Raw genomic sequence first — 27,500 nt, 5'->3', positions numbered from 1 at the left:
ATCACACACACACAATCTCTCTCTCTCTATCACACACACACACATGCAAGCACACACACAATCTCTCTCTCACACACGCACACATACACACACACACCACGCACTCACACACAATCATACACGCACCCACACACACACACACACACACACACACACACGCTTTTCATCACTAAGGTAAATTAACAATAATAAAAAGCTTCACATTGACGGTGTGACTCGTATCTGAATGAGATGATTGTTCAGAGCGCTGCGTCCTGAGATCTTGTTCATCTGAGTGTTTGTTGTCAAGGCAGCGCACATGAATCCTTCACCATCCCACCGTCCTGAACCAGACTGAGGAACAAATTTAACTTACACTTATTTGTAATCTCTTTCACAAAATTGACTAGTTTCACTTGTTCCTTCAGGCTTCAGGATCATGAAGTTTAAGGAAAGTAAAGACATCTGTAAAACCTTGCTAGCTAAGTCACTAGCGATTTCCTCACACACATAACCGTAGAGTTTAATGCACAAAACTGTATCGTTTCTCTACATTCACTCCGGTTCATTAAGGACAGAAAAATCCCGCTCTGCTTTCTCTCTTTTTTTCTTATGTTTTCATTTGACTTTATCATTGGAAGCAGCCAGGCAGCGAAAAACGTTCAGTTTCTCTTCCTTTCACTCCGCCGATGTACCACGATAAACGCAGAATAATTTGTGAGGCTAACGGTGGCAGGAGGCAGTGTGTGCGTATGTTAAATCTTAATAAACAAGCCAAGGTTAAGTTCGAGAGCGGTTATGTTGAGCGATTCTGCGCTCGGATCGCGGCGTCGCGTTTATTGTGAGCGACAGAAATCAGAAGGAATTCGCAGAGCGCCGCGCTCATCACGTTCCAGCTATTAGCTGTGATAGAAGTGCATAATTCACATCCTCCTACTCAACATACACTCAGATCAGCAGTGATATTAGTACCATCTGGAGTGTGGGACAGCACACACACACACACACACACACTGTAATAAAGCTGTATATACTGCATTCCCTCTACTTTCAGCACTGAACCCCTCACCTGGCTGTGGCATCATGGGAGTGTAGACTTTGGGCTCGATGTTGCCCATGGGTGGGGGCAGGAGGGGGTTGGTGAAGCTACGCAGGGGGTGTGTGGGTCTTACACACGCTGTGGGAATGGAGCGGCTCGGCATCTCCTCTGCCCCCGATGCTTCGGGCTGCACAGAGGGGATCAGAGATGCCTGAGGCTGGGGGGTTTCTGTGGTTATGGCTGTGGGAAACACACACACACACACACACAATTGATTTGGAGATTGATCATCGTCATTGATGTCTATTAACATAACAAAAAATATGCTAGAATTATGCGGCTCTACTTTGAGAGAGAAACGTTCTCTAGAAAATGTAATGGACATAAAAATGAAGACACGCAGGAAGAAAAAGTTGAACGGAAGAGAGGAGGAAGAGTGAAGGAGATGGACACTGTGTGATGCCAGCTGTTCAGCAGAGCAACAGATCAAACTGAGGAAGAAAGTGAAAGAAGAAGAAGAAGAAAAAAAAAAAAAGAGGATGTTAATAGAGCACCTGCAGCATAGCCTCGGTCCACGGTGAGCGTGGAAAAGGGCATGGGCCTGAGGGTGAATTTGGAGTGAGGGGTGTAGCCGCATGTGGGAGAAGGCAGGATGCCCGGGTACTGACTGCTCTCCAGCGTGGGAACCGGGATGGCACTGACCACCGCTACCATGAAAACAAACACAGAGGGTTAGCATAAAAATTAGCAAACGCTAGTGTATGGAAAAAGGAGGTGTAACAGAGGAATACTCGAGTATCTGTACATTACACTTGGTTAATGTCAGATTTATAGCATTAACATTCAGGTTACAAGGCAAAAAAGAAGCAAATTAACTATCTTAAGGCATTTATGAATATTCATTACCTTATTTATTAACACAAAGTAGTGTGAGTCATTTCACAAACATCAGGTTCAAACTTCATGATTAATTCGCAAAATCCAAACTCACATATTAACGATTCACGAATCAACTTAGACCCTCTAAGTTGATTCGTGAATCGTTAATATGTGAGTTTGAATTGATTCGTGAATCCGAACCGTAAGTTCGAGCAAAGTTGTAAATCGAGTCGTAGTTATGGCGCGAGCCGCACACGTTTAAAGTCTGAGTCGATTCGTGAATCGCAGTCGTAAGTTTGAGTCAAGTGGCAAATTGAGTCAGAGTTGATTTATAAATGGAAATCTTTTTTTTTTTTACAAACTTTGTATCAAGTTTCAAATGCGAGTGCAAACGCAAAATCTGAGTTGATTCAGGAATCAAATTCTTTTTGATTGCAAATCGATTCTGAGTTGCAAGTCAAATGCTTTAAGTCAAAATCCTAAAAAATCCTAAGTGGATCAAATCCTAAGTTTGATTCGGGTCGCATTCCGAGTCGCTTTTAAATCTGAGCTGATTCATTCATAATCGTAAGTTCGAGTCGAGTTGCGAGTCATAAGACATGAAGCTTGAGTCATACTATAAGCGCCCAAATCATAAGCTTGTATAATCATAGACTTCAAGTCATTTAACCTTCTCGGCTTCCTCCGAATGCAAACAAATGCTTTTCTGTGTTAAAAAATAGACTGAAAGGAATACAAAAAGAAGCAAAATCCCAGCAAGCACCTAACTCCAGAAACCGAGTGTGTTCTGGTCAGAGAGGTAAGTGCTCTGCTGTTAGCATTTCCTCTGTCAGTGACCTTGAGCTGAAAGCCAGAAGTGTGTGAAATGCTAAGCGTGGTGAGATCACTATCTCTTAAAGACCTGAGAGTCTTTTTAAATTCTTTATATCTCCCAAGCTCACAACTCAGAATAAGCAGCCTTTTATATTTGTGAGTGTGTGTGTGTGTGTGTTTTACACACACGCTCATATTCACCGTACCTTCTCCACTGACCTGTTCAGTGCAGATGCCAATTATTTCATGCCCCGATAACCCAGAGGCACAGAAAAACTTCATTTCCCTCCTGATGTTATCGTAAATAATACCGAATCATTCCTGTGGCTCAGAATCAGCCTTTGACTACAAATAGCTTTATAACAGATCAATCCATCTGCTCTCATCTGCTGCCTCTCTGATGATCCGAGACTTCATCTTATTATGTGAATGTGTGGATTGAAGACAAAGTAGTCTTCCGAAATCTGATTAACACTAGGTTCAGGTCAAAGACGTGGAGACTCTGATGGGAGACGACGTCAACATGTCGACGTTTAAACCGACGCCGAGTGCGATGTTACTCAGCGGTCAGGACAGAAAGCAGGGGTTTTTGTGCCGTGAACTCGCATCAGCTCAGAGGCTCAAGGGTGAATTAGGAAAAAGTTTGAATTGCAAATTTAGAAAAGTTTAATAAAGGCAATATCTAAATACAACAACAACAAAATTAAAACGTCGTAAGTTCAGTTATATATTTAGTGTTAGTGCTTCAGTATCTCAGGCAAAATGTTATTATATTAATAGTGAAAAAAACGAAAAATTTCTGTTGATTTTTCCTCGTGTCTGCATTTATTTATATAATATATAAATGTATTTATTTATTTATTTATGGTGATTTTCTGTTGAGGTACGATCTTTCGCACTTTGTTTTATAATAGCGGTAAACGTTATATCAGAACAGAAATAAGAGCGAGACTGTCGTTTGAATTCCGCTCGAAAAATACGACAACATTCGTAATTATTTTGTGATCTCGTAATCCGTGTTAATTACGTTAATTAGACAAACTTTAGCACGTGAATATGAATAGGTTATTAGTAACAGGTGAAAAAAAGAGTAAAGAGTAAATCGTATAATAATAAATAAACATATATCGAACAAATAAAAATAAATCAATAAAAATAAATCAATATTTTAGATGAAAGGTTTTGGATGGAAGGTGAACGCTGGACTAGCTAAATCAATAAAATGATAAACGTTAAAAATCTCTCGTTTAAATAATTAAACATTTCAAATTCGCAACCTTAAATTTTTGTCCAATGAATTATTTGTTTTGGTAGAAATACTCAGAAGTGAGCGCTCCACAACCGCTAAAAACAGACCGTCTCCTAAAGCGACGGACTGAACTCGAGAAAGCCAAACAGTAAACAAATCAAAGTGAATAAAGTCCAAGAACAGCACTATTGCTGCTAAACTCTCCTGAAAGTTGGGCAGTTAAGAAGCTTAACCAAATGAAACACTGGCCTGGCTTCAGTCCACGCTGTCACGCAGCACTCGGGTCCGCAGGGAGCAATTCATTACACACTTATCAAGTCTTATTGCTCTTTCTGCTTCTCTTTCCATTCCAGAGAGCAAGCCAGTGTGTTAAAATGCATCTGCTGTCTGATTTTGATCGATCTGCTGTTGGATTACTGTGTGTGTGGTGTGTTTGTGTGTGTGTGTGTGTGTGTCGTCGTTTTCCCTGCTGTGGCAGAGGAGGTCCACCGTCCTGTCGAGGTTGCCACTGACTGATGAGGTTCATCGATAAAAGTGTTATTATGGTGAGAAAGTTAGCCAGAGAGTTGTTCTGCCATAGCGGCGTGTCTGAGCGTCACAACAAACCGGAGAGAGATGATTTATATTTACTGTTAAACACAAGCCTGATGGAGTTACACACGAGGGTGTGTCCGCTTGTGTACATTAATAATCCGAGGAATAATCTGTGCATTTAAAATAACCATTGATTTAATACGATACAAAGCTCTTTCTGTGTAATACAGTAATACAAAGGCCACGCCTCCTTCACTAAGACTAACAGATACACAGACTAACACCTCCTTCAGTGGGATTGATGGACACAAAAGCCACACTTTTTTCATTAGGTCTAATGTGAACCAACATACACAGAGGCCAAACCTCCTTATTTTAGGACCAAGAGAAATAAAGGCCACACCTTAATTTTGATACATAGGCCACACTTCCTTTTGCTTTAGACTAACAAACACAAAGGCCACACCTTCATTTGGCTTGGATTATTAGAAACACAAGCTATGTCTTCTTTCACCTTAGGCCACACCTCCTTTTATTTAGACTAACAGATTCAGAAGCCACACCTCCTTTCACTTGAACTAACAGATTCAGAGGCCACACCTTCTTTCACTTGGACTAACAGATTCAGAGGCCACACCTCCTTTTGTTTGGACTAACAGATTCAGAGGCCACACCTCCTTTTGCTTGGACTAACAGATTCAGAGGCCACACCTCCTTTTGCTTGGACTAACAGATTCAGAGGCCACACCTCCTTTTGCTTGGACTAACAGATTCAGAGGCCACACCTCCTTTTGCTTGGAATAACAGATTCAGAGGCCACACCTCCTTTTGCTTGGACTAACAGATTCAGAGGCCACACCTCCTTTTGCTTGGACTAACAGATTCAGAGGCCACACCTCCTTTTGCTTGGACTAACAGATTCAGAGGCCACACCTCCTTTTGTTTGGACTAACAGATTCAGAGGCCACACCTCCTTTTGCTTGGACTAACAGATTCAGAGGCCACACCTCCTTTTGCTTGGACTAACAGATTCAGAGGCCACACCTCCTTTTGCTTGGACTAACAGATTCAGAGGCCACACCTCCTTTTGCTTGGACTAACAGATTCAGAGGCCACACCTCCTTTTGCTTGGACTAACAGATTCAGAGGCCACACCTCCTTTTGCTTGGACTAACAGATTCAGAGGCCACACCTCCTTTTGCTTGGACTAACAGATTCAGAGGCCACACCTCCTTTTGCTTGGACTAACAGATTCAGAGGCCACACCTCCTTTTGCTTGGACTAACAGATTCAGAGGCCACACCTCCTTTTGCTTGGACTAACAGATTCAAAGGCCACACCTCCTGTTGCTTGGACTAACAGACACAAAGGCCATACCTCCTTTCGCTTGGACTAAATGATTTACAGGCCACACCTCCTTTTGTCTTAGATTAACACAGACAAAGACCACACCTTCTTTGCTTGTACTAATAGACAAACATGCCATGCTTCCATTCTCCTTAGATTCCACCTGGACTAACAGACTTAGGCCACGCTTCCTTACTTCGGAACACACTGGGTTTCCCTTTCAGGTTCACTTAAACTGAACAGCCTGTAAATGATTTAATCAGAGCTACACGCAGCGCTCTGGCGTTATTCACTCACGTGTATTGCTGGGTTGTGAGTCCATAGGGATCATCATCTTTGAGCGAGTGGCTCTGCGTGCAGCCAGCGAGCGGTCTAGCGTAGAAATCCCGCTGGAGGCTTCATCTGCATCACCACCTGAAGAGGAGAGATTATCAGCTGATTGTGAGGTGAACGTTGCCATGTCTGTACCGCCTACACGAGCCGAATTAAACAGCTCACCTTGGTCTGTGAGTTTCTGAGCAGGTAACCCAAGACATTTAAGCAAAGAGCAGTGAAATATCTTCATGCCGTTACCATAAATCATCAGTTACGTTAGCATGATTTGGGATCATGGGTTAAATAAACACAAGACATGGAACACATCACTAACCGCTTACCTCAGCACTGCTCTTGGCTCTTTGAGTTAAATGTCCTATTTCAAACACTAAGTCTTTTATGTCTTTCACACTGGAACTGGCCGGTCGTCGTGGTCATTTTATTTTCAGGTGCTAAGTGTCTATCGGTGCTTCGCTTTTAACTGACAGGATAGAAGAACCCTTAAAAGTGCACGCTTTTCTTCACTTCAGGTCACACCGACATGTCTGCAGTGTTCTCAGCCTCGCTTCCAGGCAGCAGAATCACGATTCAGAGATACACGAGCTGTCGTGTACAGATGCGTTACTCAGCTAGAGAACACCTGACGTCAAAAATAATACAAAATCTGAAATCCCTGTTTTTGCTTTTGCAAGTTAACGAGTGACACACAGAGGGTAAGATGTTAGCTGTCATTTCTCTCGAAACAGAACGTTGCTTTCGTTTCGGCACCGCTGTAAAAAGCATGGAGGTAAAAACCCGGAGTGTTACCTGAGTGGCTGCTCTTGCTGCCCATCTGACTCTCTGATTGGCTGTGGCTGACAGGGGCGATCTCTTGGCAGCTCTGGATCGGCGATTCTCGGCCGGACGGGGCGGAGCTGGACGGCTTCTCGATGTTCTTCAGCTCCATCTCCTCGTGGTGGATCCACAGATCAGGAGGTCGCAGGTCTTTCTGACTTCCTTTCCTTTTACCAGCGCTGTGTGTGGCCCGTTTTCTACACACACAAACAATTTTGTATCAATTAAACTGACTTACAAGCTTCTCTGTTGAAGGCCACGTTCCCTCATTTAGGTGTTAGCATATCCACTAGACACTTGCTTGTCAGCACAGGCTACAGTTTTGTACAGTAACAGTGCAGTTCAACTGCTCTCGTTAGCGCTGCGGCTACAATAATGAGTCAGCCCTCGGCTGCGTTAGCCCTGTCAGCAGCCGTCAGATCAGCCCGCGGCTAAGATAATAATCCCAGATGACGAACACAAGCGAGGAGGCTGTCACTTCGGAAAAATGGGATTTTTTCAATATCACGTTAGTACCGAGCTAATGGTACCTAAGCGTACACATAGATTTGACACTAGGTTCGAAGGATAGATTAAACCATTTAACAGACATTTTCTTTGCGTTTGTCTTTACAGCTTTACAGAAAGTTTTCAGATCACTCAGATGTGAGTGCTAGCATGACCGCTTGTCTCTCAGCTTTAACCTTGAGTTTTAAAACGTTAAAATCGGAGGCACGAAGGAATAAAATCTGTTTTTTTAAAAAGCTGTAATTTAACGTAACGTGACTATTTTAGCATCAGACTTTTTAGCTTCAAATCTAAAGTCAGGTTTCTACCTATGATAAATGTGAGCTAGTTATTTGGTAGTTAGCTAGCCAGCTAGTAGAGATGTAGAAGTGATTTCTTTGTACTGAATTTAGCTCGTATTGGCCCAAACTCAGTACAAATACGCTGATCTACTGTACAAACAATTCAAACAAACATAACTGCTGGATTTTCAAGCCTTCTGTGATAACACTGTAAACATTAGGACAGATTGTCATTAGACTCATTCTGAACAGGTTGGTGTGTGTTTCATTTAACATCCACAATACTAAATTAGGGTTAGGGTTAGGGTACATGTGAGGGTGAGGGTTAGGGTACATGTGAGGGTTAGGGTTAGGGTACATGTGAGGGTTAGCGCTAGGGTACATGTGAGGGTTAGGGTTAGGGTACATGTGAGGGTTAGGGTTAGGGTACATGTGAGGGTTAGGATTAGGGTACATGTGAGGGTTAGGGTTAGGGTACATGTGAGGGTTAGGATTAGGGTACATGTGAGGATTAGGGTTAGGGTACATGTGAGGGTTAGGATTAGGGTACATGTGAGGATTAGGGTTAGGGTACATGTGAGGGTTAGGATTAGGGTACATGTGAGGGTTAGGGTTAGGGTACATGTGAGGGTTAGGATTAGGGTACATGTGAGGATTAGGGTTAGGGTACATGTGAGGGTTAGGATTAGGGTACATGTGAGGATTAGGGTTAGGGTACATGTGAGGGTTAGGATTAGGGTACATGTGAGGGTTAGGGTTAGGGTACATGTGAGGATTAGGGTTAGGGTACATGTGAGGGTTAGGGTACATGTGAAGTTATCAGCCCTAAAACGCCCTGAAACCTGTGAAAAAAGACCAACAGTTTAGACTCACTTCCGTTGTTGTGCGGAAGAACGTCGAGTGCAAATGAGAGCCACGATGACCACCACCACGACGGTGACGGCACCCACGGACACCACGATGACCACCAGCAGGTTGCTGTTCTTCTGCGGAGTCACGCTGCCATGCGGAGGCCGCATCTGACCAATGGGAGGCTCTGAAACACACGTTTACGGATACACATGGAAATAAGGCACTTGAGCGATGATGTGGCGATCTAGGAACGTGACGAGGAACTGTGTAATAAACAATAGGGAACAATTTTATTTCTTTCTTTTTTTTTTAACTTTATTCTGGAAGGTGTAGCTGACAGGGTGTGAGTATGGAGTGTGTAGAGAACCATGCCAGCCGCTCGCTCTCTCTCTCTCTCTCTCTCTCTCTCTCTCTCTCACACACACATAACACCTGTTCCTGCTTAGAGAGTCGGAACTAATAAGCTCCCTCTTTCCTCGTCTGGTCGCCCCTTATTGTCGTATGGCACCTGCAGTTGGCACGATGGCGCTAAAACACAGCCTGGAGGACAATAGCTTCATGTTGTGCCAAATCTAAGGGCATCGCCATGGCAGCAGAGAAACATTGCCACATTGTCCTCACTTTCACACTGAGTTGTTAACCTCTTTCTCTCCCCCACATCCAGTTCTTCATTTCTGCTTACAGAGGAGCGCGAGCGTAAGGTGTATGAGAGAGTGTTTGTGTGTGTGTGTGTTCATCTGGTTCTGTAGCTGGGTTAGGGTTAGGCTTAGGGTTAGTTTCTACGTTCCTCTGGGTCTTGCTTTCCTTTTGAATTGGTTTGATTATCCTGGCTTGGTCTCTGTTTCTGTTTCTTTCAGAACAGAACCATCAGCTATATTCAGCTCTGCCTCGTGGCTGTCGTGTTCCTCCTCCTTTACGACTGGATGTGTTTCTGACTCCTGAAGGTGAGCGCCGCTTCACATTGCTTTAACCTGCCTCTACATCTTCCCACAAAGTGGAGCAAAACAAGCTGCATTCCAGTCAAAATCTCATCTTCTCATGGCAGATTGAATCTCTCCATCATGTTGGTCTGGGAAGATAAACACTTTCCCTGTGCACTAGATAAAAAGCAGTGCTGTGATTTTCTGTGACTACCTAAAGCGAACGAAAGGAACTTGTAAGTTCAAATCCCAGGATAGATGAAGACCCTTGACCTCTTAACCCTCCTCTGCCTCATCATCCTCATTTCCCTCCTCACCCGGTCACCAGGTTCAGCTTTATGTCTCTGAATCAAAATCTATCCATATCTATTCTTTTCCCTACACTTTATTACTGCATCTATCACGATCATGTGGTCATGTTCTGGAAATTTATACAAAGTAAGCCGTGTGTGTGTGTGTGTGTGTGTGTGTGTGTGTGTGTGTGCGGGAGTGTATGAGTGATATCCTGCCGTTTTCTGCCTCCCACTCGCCTCTGAAACCCTTCAGCTAAATGAGACATTTCAATAAAAATCAGCTTCGCTTAACTTCAATCATGTCCAATCATCTACAAACTAGACTCTATGAATTCTAATGTGGAGTAACGTAAATCTGATACAACAGCACGCCCGCTCTGAGAATACGCTTAACTTTTCATTATATGGTTATATATAAATATAATATATATATATATATATATATATATATATATATATATATATATATATACACTCACCGCCTCAAGGTTCGACGTGTTGTGTGTTCAGAGATGCTCTTCTACATACCTCGGTTGTAACGAGTGGTTATTTGAGTTACTGTTGCCTTTCTATCAGCTCGAACCAGTCTGGCCATTCTCCTCTGACCTCTGGCATCAACAAGGCATTTGTGCCCACAGAACTGCCCTCACTGGATATTTTCTCTTTTACGGACCATTCTCTGTAAACCCTAGAGATGGTTGTGTGTGAAAATCCCAGTAGATCAGCAGTTTCTGAAATACTCAGACCAGCCCGTCTGGCACCAACAACCATGCCACGTTCAGAGTCACTTAAATCACCTTTCTTCTACATTCTGACGCTCGGTTTGAACTACAGCAGATCGTCTTGACCATGTCTACATGTCTAAATGCATTGAGTTGCTGCCATGTGATTGGCTGATTAGAAATTTGTGTTAACGAGCAGTTGGACAGGTGTACCTAATAAAGTGGCCGGTGAGTGTGTGTGTGTATATATATATATATATGTATAGATCTCATTCTTCTTTTGCTGTATCTCTGAGGTAAATTAGAGCAGACGGTACGAGTCACGAGTCGAGCGGAGACAGACGTGACGTGAGAATACAGACGTCCGATCTAGAGAAAACGTGTACACGCGTACGGTCTGAACATTTCAGTTCAATTCAATTTATTTCTATAGCGCTTTTGACCGTTCACATTGTTTTACACTAAAGAACTAAAGAAACTAAATAAAAATGTAGTTTCAAGTTTAAAATAAAGTTACTATTTATCTCTAACATCTATCCCTAATGATCAAACCTGAGGTGACGGTGGTGAGGAAACCTGAGAGGAACCTGAGTCAGTGGAGAACATCATCCTCATTTGGGTGACACTGGACAGTAAATAATGTAACTGTAATGAACATTTCTATGTAGTGTTTCCTGTGGATATTACAGTTCTGTCTATTTCTATTCTATAGACAAATTCATTCATTCGTTCCTGTAGAACTACCTCGGGTCACGGGGAGCCTGTGCCTATCTCAGGCGTCATCGGGCATCAAGGCAGGATACACCCTGGACAGAGTGCCAACCCATCACAGGGCACACACACACACACACACTCTCATTCACTCACACAATCACACACTACGGACAATTTTCCAGAGATGCCAATCAACCTACCATGCATGTCTTTGGACCGGGGGAGGAAACCGGAGTACCCGGAGGAAACCCCCGAGGCACGGGGAGAACATGCAAACTCCACACACACAAGGCGGAGGCAGGAATCGAACCCCCAACCCTGGAGCCGTGAGGCGAACGTGCTAACCACTAAGCCACCGTAAATTCATGTGTTTTAGGTCTAATGTTCTTTCACATTTCAATTAATAACACGATGTCATGTCTCACTCCACAGTGGTGTTCATGTGAAGCTCGTATGAAAGTAGACACTCAGCACTTTAAGAATTTGTAGTGTTTCAGAAGGTTTTCTGTTTTTTCCAGAATTCTAAGGAAAATATTTTCATAGAAAAGTTCCAATAAAACTAAAAACGGTTCTTTCTTTCCACCCAGATGTTTGTATCTTCAGAGTAAATGTTGATATCAAATCCATGATATCCGTTTCTGCTCTCCGAGGCGCTCCGAGTGTTTGTTCGTCTAAAAAGCAGCTCAGATTTATCTTCAACACTAAAATTCAGTGCAAGATTCTTAACAGCGGGACAAACACACGTCAAAAACACACTGAAAACGAACTCGTTTTAGATCAGACTCGCGACCGCTGATAAAAATCATTCGTTTGTTTTTTTACTGATTGAAAATGAGGTAAACGTCATTTTCTATTCAGCTTGTGGACTGGAACACTGGTGTACCGGTAAAGATGAAGCTAAGGCCAATAAAACAGGTGATTTAGACATGAATCATGAAACTGAAACATTACAAATGATTCGTTTCTAGTAGACTGTAATTTTTCCGGGAACAAAAAGAATGACTATGAAGGAACAATTCTAAGCTTCCATTTTCTTTATTTAATGTTCACTTTATCACTGTGTGTATGTGTGTGTGTGTGTGTGTGTGTGTCACTGTGTGTGTCACTGACCAAATAGACACAAAAACACACACGCTTAGAGCACTTGCGTGTCAGAGGTTCCACAAACACACCTGCAACAGCTGAATACATGCACACAGAAGAGCCAGCACACACAGACACACACAGACACACACACAGACACACACACAGACACACACACACAGACACACACAGACACACACACAGACACACACACACAGACAGACTCCAAAACACTCTTGTTCATCTGCAGGCTGTTATTATCCTGCTCAGTCTTAATTAAGAGATTTCCCCACAGAGTCCCACTAATCCAACACACAAGCAAAAAACAACTGTGTGTGTGTGTGTGTGTGTGTGTGTGTGTGAGAGTGTGTGTGTACACAGGGGACATATAACAGCTGTCCTGGAAGTGAAATCATTCCTCCACAGCAACAGAAAAGCATTTTTAATAAAGAGCAATTACAATTACATGATTTCTTTATTTTTTTTAAATTCACTTCTGTCACAAATGTGCTTCGCGGTGACTTTTTAGCTCCGCCCACAACCTACAGAGCACGTTATATCTTTTGTACACTTCTCTGGCCACAGGTTTTTATTACAATCTCTCTGCGCAAATGTACAAACACACACACACGTTTGTCACTGGTGCTCTGTAACCTGGTGAGATTTTTTCCGAACATTTCTAATAGAAAAAAAAAAAAAAAAAAGGAAAAAATTCCTGTCAAACTTTAAAAGTTACTCAAACACTTAAGAAAGCCATCCATCACGCAGCAGATGCATTTTTTTACTCCTGGGATTTTTTTTTTACTCTCTGAGTGCATTGTGGGAAACGAAGGTGGGTCGTTGGGTTAAGTGCTTACCGTTCAAGCTGCTCCTGTCAATCAGGTTATTGTCCGAGGGCCAGTAGCTGCTGTCTCCATGACGACCTGCCGGCACAAGGACCAGACGTGAGTTAATACTCAGCTTTAAGCACTCAGGCGTTATACCATGGTTTTTTGGGGGTTTTTTTTCGATGTAAAGTGTTTGTATGTTTCTGACCGAGCTTTGTACTGGAATCTTTTGTACCGTGTTCAGGGTCATAGCATCACCAAGGCTGCACTTTTATGTGTTACAAAACGCACACTCATAGCTCATGGTCTCGGGTTCGAATAAATAAAAGTGTTCATACTAATCGTTCAATTATAAAGTAAGTATAAATAAGTGGAGGCACGGTGGTTTAGTGGTTAGCACGTTCGCCTCACACCTCCAGGGTTGGGGGTTCGATTCCCGCCTCCACCTTGTGTGTGTGGAGTTTGCATGTTCTCCCCGTGCCTCGGGGGTTTCCTCCGGGTACTCCGGTTTCCTCCCCTGGTCCAAAGACATGCATGGTAGGTTGATTGGCATCTCTGGAAAATTGTCCGTAGTGTGTGATTGTGTGAGTGAATGAGAGTGTGTGTGTGTGTGTGTGTGTGCCCTGCGATGGGTTGGCACTCTGTCCAGTGTGTATCCTGCCTTGATGCCCGATGACGCCTGAGACACACAGGCTCCCCGTGACCCGAGGTAGTGAGTGAGTATAAATAAGTGTTCCACTCTGAATGAAGGAAATTTGGATGAAAAAAATTGATAATCAGATTTCGTTTCTAATTTCATATTAATTAAGACCTTCCTTAATGAAAGGAGTCAGACCTGTCGAGGAGTCATGTGGAATCGTTAACGAATCAAAGTTTTCCAGAGTAAATAGGAAAATGAGTCGATTCGGTGAACCGATTCGTTTGTCCGATGATATGCCGACCGATTCAGATGTTTCAAGGCTTTTGAGGCAGAATACAGCCGCATTAAACACGGAGCTTGGTGTAAAACAGATCAGAAGCGTTTCTTTTCGACATGCTGCACATCCAGAGATGCTTTTCAGCTCACCGCAGGTGTAAAGAGTGTTTATTTGAGTTACTATAGACTTCCTGTCAGATTAAAGCAGTCTGGATATTCTCCTCTGATCTGACCAACAAGTTGGTTCTGCCCACAGAACTGGATTTATTTATTTATTTATTTATTGGCAGCAGCAGCATTCTGTATAAACCCTTGTGGATGAAAATTGCAGCACTTTCGGAAATATTCAAACCACCAACCACCATTAGTGTCAGAGCGAGTGAGGGTGTGATCTTAAACTCTCAAACTCTCTCTCCTCCACTCGCCTGTGGAAATCACTCCACCCACTTCATAGGTTTTTTTTTTTAAATCCGTGGGCAGAATCGCAGCCCTGGTTGCACGTACGATTGCTTCGTCTTCTTCCTCCACGTCCTCCAGTCCCTCTGCTCCGTGTTATAGTGTAAGAAATAAAAGATATATTAAGCACGGAGTTCAGGGCTGTTAGCGACACGGCACACCGGGGGGACGTTCTAGCGTTTCCTTTTCCTCGCTCCTCTAATAAGTCAGGACAGCGACAGAGCGGCACGGCAGGACCGGGAGCCCGAACACCTCTCAGCGCGGCTTCGACACTCGTGTATGCACAATTTTATTGCTTCTGCTATGAGACGGCTCCCTTGTAACTCATTTTCATCCTCAGGCTCGTGTGTGTGTGTGTGTGTGGCGTATGTGGTGTGTGTGTTAGATGGAGTAAGCGGGTGAGGAGGAATTCTACTACTGAAAGAACACCTTTTGTGTGTGTGTGTGTGTGTGTGTGTGTTTGTAAAGAACGAGTCACTTAACCACAACAAGTCATTTTTGTTTCTGGTGCGATTCATCCATCAAACGCACTTCAGCTCTGATTGTCACTCAGCGGCTGTGTTTATACACAAAGATTTCTAGTTTCCAGTCATCTTGTTTATTATATAAACTCTCGCGCGCATGTTAGAAAGCGTGCGGTTTCAACTCAAGGTTACCATGACGACAACAACAACAACAATAACGACAACAACAACAACGACAACGAAACCCACGAGGCCTGTCAGAGCAGAACCCTGCGTTTACACCGGCATTTTTCCGACGTTGGTCAGCAGCGAGGGATCTTATCTTACATTAAATTGGATGGGTTGCCATGGTAACTATCAGGCAATGACATAGCTAGCTGCGTCCTCCTGCTAGTTAACCGACTAGCTTCGGGAAAGTAAAATGCAAACCAATCTGCTACTAATCCACCTCATGGCTGTGACATACTGTACTGTATGTAATGTTTGTGGGATGTTGCTGTTACATGAAAACAATCGGTCTTTCAATCTGTCTCTCTCTAAATGTCTCTCCATTTCCTTTTCTTTTTGTCTCTTTTTCCTTCTTTACACTTATCTACACTTACCTCTCTTGTTCTCTCTCTCTCTGTTACTCTCTTGCTCTCTGTTGATACGTGTGTGTGTGTGTGTGTGTGTGTGCGTGTGCGTGTGTGTGCACGTCGATCTCGAGGACACATATGGACTCCATGAAGACAAACGTCTGCTTTGTTGTTGTAGAAAAATGTTCCTGTTTCATAGCGGAGCAAGAAGACGGATGTCCCAGCGGACGCCGCATCGTTCAGTGGCTCGTTTGTCCTTCGGTGTTTTAAAAGGCGAATGTTACGGACGTTTCTCAAGGACGTGACCATCTCCATGTTAAACAGAGCAGAGCTCAAAGTGCTTCATCATCACACTCCTGCTTAATCTCGGGATTATTGCTCATTATTATTCAAACCACAGGAACAACCGAGGAGAGACGCATGAAGATACACTCAGTGTTTATCTGTCTTCATTTACCTCCTGTCTCTCTCCTCACCTGTCTCTCTTTCTATATGTCTTAATTTGCCTGTCTCATTTCTCTCTCTATCTCTCTCTCTTTCTATCTCTCACACACATACTTCAGTATCTCACTCTACCTTTCTCATTCCTGTCTCTGTCTGTCTGTCTGTCTGTCTGTTTCTCTATCTCTCACTTCTCAGTCACTTTTTTGTCTTCCTCTTTCTATCTGTCTCTCGCTCACTTGTCTCTCTCTCGCTTACTTCTCAGTCTCTCTTTCTGTCCCCCTCTTTCTACCTGTCTCTGTCTTTTACTGCCCTCACTCTCTTTCTCTCTCTCAGACTCTGCCTCTCTCTCACTCTGTTACATCTGTCTTCAGCTCTCCTAAATGAACTTTTGTTATTCTTCCTGTGATGAGCTGAGATACGACAACAGTCATCATTAGACACCCGCCTTAACCCCGCCCCTTTCTCCCTCCTCCCTCCCTCCCTCCCTCCTTCACTCGTTTTCCTCTTAAGACAATGTTCCTCTTAAATAGCCTCATTTCAGGTTTGTCTAATTGCCGACGACCTGCAGATTCATTAAGGGAAAGTCTGATAAACGACAACCTCCAAATTGGATAGAAAAAGGGAAGCTGATTGAATGCTTATAGAGAGAGGGAGAGAGAGAGAGAGAGAGAGAGAGAGAGAGAGAGAGAGGGTGGGGGGGATAGATAGATAGATAGATAGATAGATAGATAGATAGATAGATAGATAGAGATTGTAACCTTGTAAACTAATCGAATGATGATGATGATGTCCAGGTTTAATTACAGGTTCATGTGTCTGTTCATTTTAGTCACTATTAAACCGTCTCTGTGTCTCACTTTATACACTCTATAAACTCTACATTCTACACTCTAAACTCTACACTTTACACTCTATACACTCTACATTCTACACTCTAAACTCTACACTTTACACTCTATACACTCTACATTCTACACTCTAAACTCTACACTTTACACTCTATACACTCTACATTCTACACTCTAAACTCTACACTTTACACTCTATACACTCTACATTCTACACTCTAAACTCTACACTTTACACTCTATACACTCTACATTCTACACTCTAAACTCTACACTTTACACTCTATACACTCTACATTCTACACTCTAAACTCTACACTTTACACTCTATACACTCTACATTCTACACTCTAAACTCTACACTTTACACTCTATACACTCTACATTCTACACTCTAAACTCTACACTTTACACTCTATAAACTCTACATTCTACACTCTAAACTCTACACTTTACACTCTATACACTCTACATTCTACACTCTACACTTTACACTCTATACACTCTACATTCTAAACTCTACACTTTACACTCTATACACTCTACATTCTACACTCTAAACTCTACACTTTACACTCTATACACTCTACATTCTACACTCTAAACTCTACACTTTACACTCTATACACTCTACATTCTACACTCTAAACTCTACACTTTACACTCTATACACTCTACATTCTACACTCTAAACTCTACACTTTACACTCTATAAACTCTACATTCTACACTCTAAACTCTACACTTTACACTCTATACACTCTACATTCTACACTCTAAACTCTACACTTTACACTCTATACACTCTACATTCTACACTCTAAACTCTACACTTTACACTCTATACACTCTACATTCTACACTCTAAACTCTACACTTTACACTCTATACACTCTACATTCTACACTCTAAACTCTACACTTTGCACTCTATACACTCTACATTCTACACTTTACACTCTATACACTCTACATTCTACACTCTAAACTCTACACTTTACACTCTATACACTCTACATTCAACACTCTAAACTCTACACTTTACACTCTATAAACTCTACATTCTACACTCTAAACTCTACACTTTACACTCTATAAACTCTACATTCTACACTCTAAACTCTACACTTTACACTCTATACACTCTACATTCTACACTCTAAACTCTACACTTTACACTCTATACACTCTACATTCTACACTCTAAACTCTACACTTTATACTCTATACACTCTACATTCTACACTCTAAACTCTACACTTTACACTCTATACACTCTACATTCTACACTCTAAACTCTACACTTTACACTCTATAAACTCTACATTCTACACTCTAAACTCTACACTTTACACTCTATAAACTCTACATTCTACACTCTAAACTCTACACTTTACACTCTATACACTCTACATTCTACACTCTAAACTCTACACTTTACACTCTATACACTCTACATTCTACACTCTAAACTCTACACTTTACACTCTATAAACTCTACATTCTACACTCTAAACTCTACACTTTACACTCTATAAACTCTACATTCTACACTCTAAATTCTACACTTTACACTCTATACACTCTACATTCTACACTCTAAACTCTACACTTTACACTCTATACACTCTACACTTTACACTCTATACACTCTACATTCTACACTCTAAACTCTACACTTTACACTCTATACACTCTACACTTTACACTCTATACACTCTACATTCTACACTCTAAACTCTACACTTTACACTCTATACACTCTACACTTTACACTCTATACACTCTACATTCTACACTCTACACTTTACACTCTATACACTCTACATTCTACACTCTAAACTCTACACTTTACACTCTATACACTCTACATTCTACACTCTAAACTCTACACTTTACACTCTATACACTCTACATTCTACACTCTACACTCTATACACTCTATACACTCTACATTCTACACTCTAAACTCTACACTTTACACTCTATACACTCTACATTCTATACTATTAACTCCACATGGTATACTCTATACTCTAAACTCTACACTTTACACTCTATACACTCTACACTCTATAATCTAAACTCTACTCTCTACACTTTACTCTACATTCTACACTCTAAATGCTACATTCTAAACTTTACACTCCATACACTCTACATTCTATACTATAAACTCTACACTTTACACTCCATACACTCTACATTCTATACTATAAACTCTACTCTCTACACTTTACATTCTACACTTTACACTACATGTACTCTACATTCTATACTATAATCTCTACATGGTATACTCTACACTCTAAACTCTACACTCTACTCTCTACACTCTATAATCTAAACTTTATACTCTACACTCTAAACTCTACACTCTACTCTCTATACTCTATACTCTAAACTCTACTCTCTACACTCTAAACTCTACTCTCTACACTCTATACTCTAAACTCTACACCCTAAACTCTACACTCTATACTCTACAGTCTACACTCCAAATGCTACTCTCTACACTCTATACTCTAAACTTTACTCTCTATACTCTATACTCTAAACTCTACACTCTAAACTCTACACTCTAAACTCTACACTCTAAACTCTACACTCTATACTCTAAACTCTACACTCTATACTCTACACTCTAAACTCTACACTCTACACTCTATACTCTACAGTCTACACTCCAAATGCTACTCTCTACACTCTAAACTATACTCTCTACACTCTATACTCTTCTCTCTACACCCTAAACTCTACACTCTTCTCTCTACACTCTATACTCTACATTCTAAACTTTATACTGTACTATACACTCAATACTCTAAACTCTACAGTCTACAATCTAAATTCTACACACTACTCTCTACACACTCTACACGTTACAATCTATACTCTACACTCTATACTCTACAATCTATACTCTTTCCTTCTGTATACTCTACACTCTATACTCTTTCACTCTACAATCTATACTCTACTCTCTACCCACATACTCTATACTCTTTCACACTCTACCCTCTATACTCTTTCACACTCTACACAATACTCCACACGCTATACTCTACTCTCTACACTCTATACTCTTTCACACTCTAAACTCTATACTCTATTTTATAAAGCTTCACACGCTACACACCACTGATTAAAGTACAGCTCAGTAGGAATTCACTCACCTTGGTCGTTGGCCATCTTGTCCGGATGTTCGACTGCAGGGAAATGAAACAAAAAGACAAACTCAATGAAGCAAAAACAGACTATAATTTAACTCTGTTCTGTAAAGTGAGTTATCATCACTGAAGTCTAAATTAACCGTGACAGTGTGACTGTGAGGCGAAAAAAGAAAAGAAAATGAGTTCACGTCTCTGTGCACTTCACTGTCATGAAACACTGAAACCCTAATAATTATGTTGACAGAAATACCTACACACAGACATAGGACATTTAACACCAGTGCCTTATCCATCCATCCATCTATCTATCCATCTATCCATCTATATTCTGTCTATCCATTTATCTATCTATATTCCATCCATCCATCCATCCATCCATCCATCTATCCATCCATCCATCCATCCATCTATATTCTGTCTATCCATTTATCTATCTATATTCCATCCATCCATCATCTATCCATCCATCGTCCATCCATCTATATTCTGTCTATCCATTTATCTATCTATATTCTGTCCATCCATCCATCCATCTATATTCTGTCTATCCATTTATCTATCTATATTCTGTCCATCCATCCATCCATCCATCCATCCATCTATATTCTGTCTATCCATTTATCTATCTATATTCTGTCCATCCATCCATCCATCCATCTATCTATCTATCTATCTATCTATCTATCTATCTATCTATCTATCTATCTATCTATCTATCTATCTATCTATCTATCATTTTAGATCCTATTATAGATCCTATTACTAATATAATATTATAACAGTATGATAATAATAGAATATACATTGTGTTTTATTATACAAGTGTAATAATATATTGTATTATAATACTAAAGTGAAATTATATTCACTATAGTCAGTAGAAACATTGATGAAAATGACCTACATTAAAACCCCAACAGAATCTCTCGAAAAATATATTATCCAAGATAAATGACATCATATTAATAGTATATGTGTAAAATAAATAAATAAAGTATAGCATATTGTATATAACAAAATAATATTAGAATCTCCAATAACCGTAGTTTAAAAAAAAAAAAAAATCTTTTTTAAGGAATAAACTTGGGAGAGAAAGTTTAGATGGCTGTATTTTGGAGAGCCATGCCCACTTATTTACAAAGACAGTAGACATCTCGCCATTTGATCACTCACTCACTCACTCACTCATTTCCTACCGCTTATCCGAACTACATCGGGTCACGGGGAGCCTGTGCCTATCTCAGGCGTCATCGGGCATCAAGGCAGGATACACCCTGGACGGAGTGCCAACCCATCACAGGGCACACACACACACACTCATTCACTCACGCAATCACACACTACGGACAATTTTCCAGAGATGCCAATCAACCTACCATGCATGTCTTTGGACCGGGGGAGGAAACCGGAGTACCCGGAGGAAACCCCCGAGGCACGGGGAGAACATGCAAACTCCACACACACAAGGCGGAGGCGGGAATCGAACCCCCAACCCTGGAGGTGTGAGGCGAACGTGCTAACCACTAAGCCACCGTGCCCCCCCATTTGATCTCATCGTACTCTAAATAAACACAGATGATTCCAGCTCTTGCTGAAATGCTGTAAAGCTCATTAAAGTTTCCTGTTCAACAAGAGATGCTGTTTTCCACCGTCCTGCGTAATGTTAAGCCTGTTTAACAAACCCAGACAGCAAACTAGGAAGACCTGAACAAACCCCTCAGGACACCCACCCACACACACACACACACACACACACACACACACACAGCTTTGAGACACCAGATGCTAGAGATCACATTAATTAAGCTTTCCTGAGTGTTTGTGTGTGTGTGTGGTGTGTGTTTTTTGTGTGTGTCACTGTCATTAACCCGTCCTGATGAAGACAGATGACAGATCCAGTGAACTCACACACACAAGGCAGCAGTTTCTCATTAATCTCAGAAAGCTACACAGCGTCTCAGGATGCTGCTGTGGTCCGATGTGTTCCATAACAAATAAAACACAGAGGTTTGATTTTAGAGGAAAATAATCAATGACGTATGTGGCTTTGTTCTTATAAGACCCGGAACATTTTCCAATAACGGCACTAAACTTTTCACGTACTGCTTATCAATTTGCAGGAGATTTAAAAAACTAGAGCTGAAGAACAACATGTCCATTTACATTTTTGTCCGGTTATAGTTACAATTGTGGAATGCCTCACTCTTTTATTTCATTGGATCATTTTCTTTAATAAATAGCAAAGGAACTTGTGTTTTGTGTGTGTGTGTATACTGTATACTACTGCCTCTGTAGTTGTGTGTATATTTGTTACTGTATGTGTGTGTTTGTATACTGTTTATTGTCGACTGATTCTTTAGTTGTGTTTGTGTGTGAGTGTGTGTGTGTGTATGTGTATATTGTCGACTGCCCCTGTAGTTGTGTGTGTACTGTATATTGTTGACTACCTCTGTAGTTGTGTTTATGTGTGCAAGTGTGTGTGTGTCTACTGTACTGTACATTGTCGACTGCCTCTTTAGTTGTGTGTGTGTGTATTTATTTGTGTTTGTGTACTGTATATTGCCAGCTGCCTCTATAATGGTGTGTGTGTGCACGTGTGTATTTGTTTGTGTGTGTTTGTGTGTGTGTACTGTATATTGTCAGCTGCCTCCATAATTGTGTTTGTGTGTGTGTGTACTGTATATTGCCAGCTGCCTCTAGAATTTTGTTTGTGTGTGCACGTGTGTATTTGTTTGTGTGTTTGTGTGTACTGTATATTGTCGACTGCCTCTGTAGTTGTGTGTCTGTGTGTATGTGTTTGTGTGTGTGTGTGTATTTGTTTGTGTGTGTGTGTTTGTGTGTGTGTGTGTTTGTGTGTGCGTGTGTGTTTGTGTGTGTGTGTGTGTGTGTGTGTGTGTGTGTGTGTGTGTGTGTACCTTTGGATGTCCTGTACTGGACAGGTTCAGACAGAGGCCCCACCCCCTTGGCATTTTTGGCCTGGATCCGGAAATAATAAACGGTGTCGAGATTCAGGTCCATGACCTGGTGGGTGAGTCTGTCTCCAGTGATGGGCTCCATCACCCAGTCATCAATGGCCATGTTCTTATCCAGAGTGTAGTACACAATATAACCTGAGAGAGAGAGAGAGAGAGAGAGAGAGAGAGAATGTCACTTCATTACATTTGGATGTAAATTAGTCAAGAGATTTAGTATGTAACCGTGCTGCAGTGTTAACACACCACGAGATGAGATGAGGAAGTGTGTTGTGTGTGTGTTGTGTGTACATGTGTGTTTATTTGTATGTGTATATTTTATTTAATCTTCCATTAAACAGTAGGTTTCTTACTTACTTTTCACTTAATATGTTCACTACGTGTGAATCGAACTCTTTAACTGTACAGTCACTCTATAATCTAACAGAGTGACTGTAGCCCCTTCCTAGTGCACTACGGGTGTAACAGAAGGGCGTTTGAGACAAAGCCACAGTAAATGATGAAGAGAATCCTATACAGGTGGACGATCGCTTTTTGTTCCTTTTGAGCTCGGTTTCAGAAAGTCCATAATAAAGGAGTAAACAGGTGAAAGTGAAGTCTTTTCCCTCCATCAGACTGACAACGAATATATGTTGCAAACCTGTGTTTGGAGGATTTAGATTTTTCCTTCCTTCAGAACAGTAAATACTCAGGATCTGGATCGGATAGTAAATACTTTCTGACAGCCGGAGAATGTATAAAGTGCAGAAAAGTTTTTACCCAAAACACCATTCTGTCAAGTCAAAACCACAGCACACAGGAGGGATGCAAATATAGAGCAGAAGAAGCAGGAAATATTATTCTTATGCAGGAAGCAATTCTGAGCTACAGAGGCAGTCGACAATATACGTACAGTACACACACACACACACAACTACAGAGGCAGTCGACAATATACAGTACACACACACACACACACACACACACACACAACTACAGAGGCAGTCGACAATATACAGTACACACACACACACACACACACACACACACACAAATACAGAGGCAGTCGACAATATACAGTACACACACACACACACAACTACAGAGGCAGTCGACAATATACAGTACACACACACACACACACACACACACACAAATACAGAGGCAGTCGACAATATACAGTACACACACACACACAACTACAGAGGCAGTCGACAATATACAGTACACACACACACACAACTACAGAGGCAGTCGACAATATACAGTACACACACACACACACAAATACAGAGGCAGTCGACAATATACAGTACACACACACACACACACACACACACACACAACTACAGAGGCAGTCGACAATATACAGTACACACACACACACAACTACAGAGGCAGTCGACAATATACAGTACACACACACACAAATACAGAGGCAGTTGACAATATACAGTACACACACACACACACACACACACACACACACACACAACTACAGAGGCAGTTGACAATATACAGTACACACACACACACACAAATACAGAGGCAGTCGACAATATACAGTACACACACACACACACACACACACAAATACAGAGGCAGTCGACAATATACAGTACACACACACACACACACACACACACACACACACAACTACAGAGGCAGTCGACAATATACAGTACACACACACACACACACACACACACAACTACAGAGGCAGTCGACAATATACAGTACACACACACACACACACACACACACAACTACAGAGGCAGTCGACAATATACAGTACACACACACACACACACACACACAAATACAGAGGCAGTCGACAATATACAGTACACACACACACACACACACAAATACAGAGGCAGTCGACAATATACAGTACACACACACACACACACACACACAAATACAGAGGCAGTCGACAATATACAGTACACACACACACACACACACACAACTACAGAGGCAGTCGACAATATACAGTACACACACACACACACACACAACTACAGAGGCAGTCGACAATATACAGTACACACACACACACACACACACACACACAACTACAGAGGCAGTCGACAATATACAGTACACACACACACACACAACTACAGAGGCAGTCGACAATACTACAGTCTCAATCACACACACACAACTGACAGAGGCTGTCGACATATACAGTACAAACACACCACACGACACAAATACAGAGGCAGGTCGACAATATACAGTACACAGCACACACACACACATCACACACACACACACACCACACAACTACAGAGGCAGTCGACAATATACAGTACACACACACACACATCTACAGAGGCAGAGTCGACAATATCAGTACACACACACACACAAAAGACAGAGGCCAGACGACAATATACAGTACACACACACACACAACTACAGAGGGCAGTCGACATATACAGTACCACCACACATCACAAATACAGAGGCAGTTGACAATATACAGTACACAGACACACACACACACACACACACACACCACATCACACAACTACAGAGGCAGTTGACAATATAACAGTACACACACACACACAAATACAGAGGCAGTCGACAATATAAAAGGGGGGAGGAGGGTAGTACACACACACACACACACACACACACAGCACACACACACACACAAATACAGAGGCAGTCGACAATATACAGTACACACACACACACACACACACACACACACACACACACACACACACAAATACAGAGGCAGTCGACAATATACAGTACACACACACACACACACACACACACACACACACACACACAACTACAGAGGCAGTCGACAATATACAGTACACACACACGCACACACACGCACACACACAACTACAGAGGCAGTCGACAATATACAGTATAGTACACACACACACACACACACACACACACACACACACACACACACACAACTACAGAGGCAGTCGACAATATACAGTACACACACACACACACAACTACAGAGGCAGTCGACAATATACAGTATACACACACACACACACACAACTACAGAGGCAGTCGACAATATACAGTACACACACGCACACACACACACAACTACAGAGGCAGTCGGCAATATACAGTACACACACACACACACACACACACACACACAACTACAGAGGCAGTCGACAATATACAGTACACACACGCACACACAACTACAGAGGCAGTCGACAATATACAACACACACACGCACACACGCACGCACACGCACACACACAACTACAGAGGCAGTCGACAAAATACAGTACACACACAAGCACACACACAACTACAGAGGCAGTCGACAAAATACAGTACACACACACGCACACACACACAACTACAGAGGCAGTCGACAATATACAGTATACACACACACACACACACACACACACAACTACAGAGGCAGTCGACAATATACAGTATACACACACACACACGCACACACACACAACTACAGAGGCAGTCGACAATATACAGTACACACACACACACACGCACACACACACAACTACAGAGGCAGTCGACAATATACAGTACACACACACACGCACACACGCACACACACACAACTACAGAGGCAGTCGACAATATACAGTACACACACACGCACACACACACGCACACACACACAACTACAGAGGCAGTCGACAATATACAATACACACACACACACACACACCTAAATGTACACACACACACACACATCTACAGAGGCAGTCGACAACATACAGTACACACACACACACACACCTAAACGTACACACACACACACACACATATCTACAGAGGCAGTCGACAATATACAGTACACACACACAAGAGAATATAGAGCTCACATACATGTAGCTCATGTAATAACGTTGACGATAATGTTGGACATTTTGGTCCACACTGATTGGGGGAAACGGTTTCATTGTTTAATGGTCTAATTGATTAGATTAGATTTGATTAGACACTGATGAAGGCCATTGCGTGTTCTTACCTGTGATCTTGCCGTTAGCTTCGAGCGGCGGCTGCCAGCTGATAAGGATCGATCTGGGACGACCCTCTCGACCAATCACGGTCAGGTCCTTCGGGGCGGAGCTTGGCGCTTTCCAAAGCCAAGAAATACGTGCAGAAAAAAGGTGGGAAAAAGAGAGTTAATAGAGTTGAGTGTTAGCGTGTTAATTAATTCTTAATTTACTCTAAAGAAACAACTGCTAGTGACCTGAAGGTCGTGGACTGAAATCGCAGCATTGAGACACTGTGAAGCTCTCGAGAAACACCTTTAAACCTCTGTTGTTTACTTCGAATGAACTCATGTACCGAGTGAATAAATGTCCACAGCGACAACTAAAAAAAATGCTTTGCACTGTGGACAAACATACCAGCAATAATCCTACAGAAGAAAATATCCATCAGGCAGGAAGTAAAGTGTCAGCTCAAGAATATGGGCTGTGTGAAATATTTTGGCCT

General features: G+C 41.9%; 1 protein-coding gene across 1 annotated transcript in view; it reads right to left on the bottom strand.

Moving 5' to 3' along the window:
* dcc (DCC netrin 1 receptor) overlaps window positions 1–27,500 on the bottom strand; it is a 255,376-nt gene that overhangs the window by 9,566 nt on the left and 218,310 nt on the right. Inside the window, exons 19-27 of the mRNA XM_060863587.1 lie at window positions 27,028–27,135; window positions 22,979–23,173; window positions 20,067–20,099; window positions 13,219–13,284; window positions 8,651–8,813; window positions 6,963–7,186; window positions 6,138–6,254; window positions 1,573–1,725; window positions 1,049–1,258 (exon numbers count right to left, since the gene is read on the bottom strand). Coding sequence (XP_060719570.1) covers window positions 1,049–1,258; window positions 1,573–1,725; window positions 6,138–6,254; window positions 6,963–7,186; window positions 8,651–8,813; window positions 13,219–13,284; window positions 20,067–20,099; window positions 22,979–23,173; window positions 27,028–27,135 — 1,269 coding nt within the window. The remainder of the gene's footprint in view (window positions 1–1,048; window positions 1,259–1,572; window positions 1,726–6,137; window positions 6,255–6,962; window positions 7,187–8,650; window positions 8,814–13,218; window positions 13,285–20,066; window positions 20,100–22,978; window positions 23,174–27,027; window positions 27,136–27,500) is intronic.

The sequence above is a fragment of the Tachysurus vachellii genome, chromosome 26 (genome assembly GCF_030014155.1).
Source record: "Tachysurus vachellii isolate PV-2020 chromosome 26, HZAU_Pvac_v1, whole genome shotgun sequence".
NCBI classification, from domain to species: domain Eukaryota; kingdom Metazoa; phylum Chordata; class Actinopteri; order Siluriformes; family Bagridae; genus Tachysurus; species Tachysurus vachellii.
The sequence above is the reverse complement of the archived record's forward strand: the minus strand, read 5'-3'. Positions and strand labels throughout refer to the sequence as shown.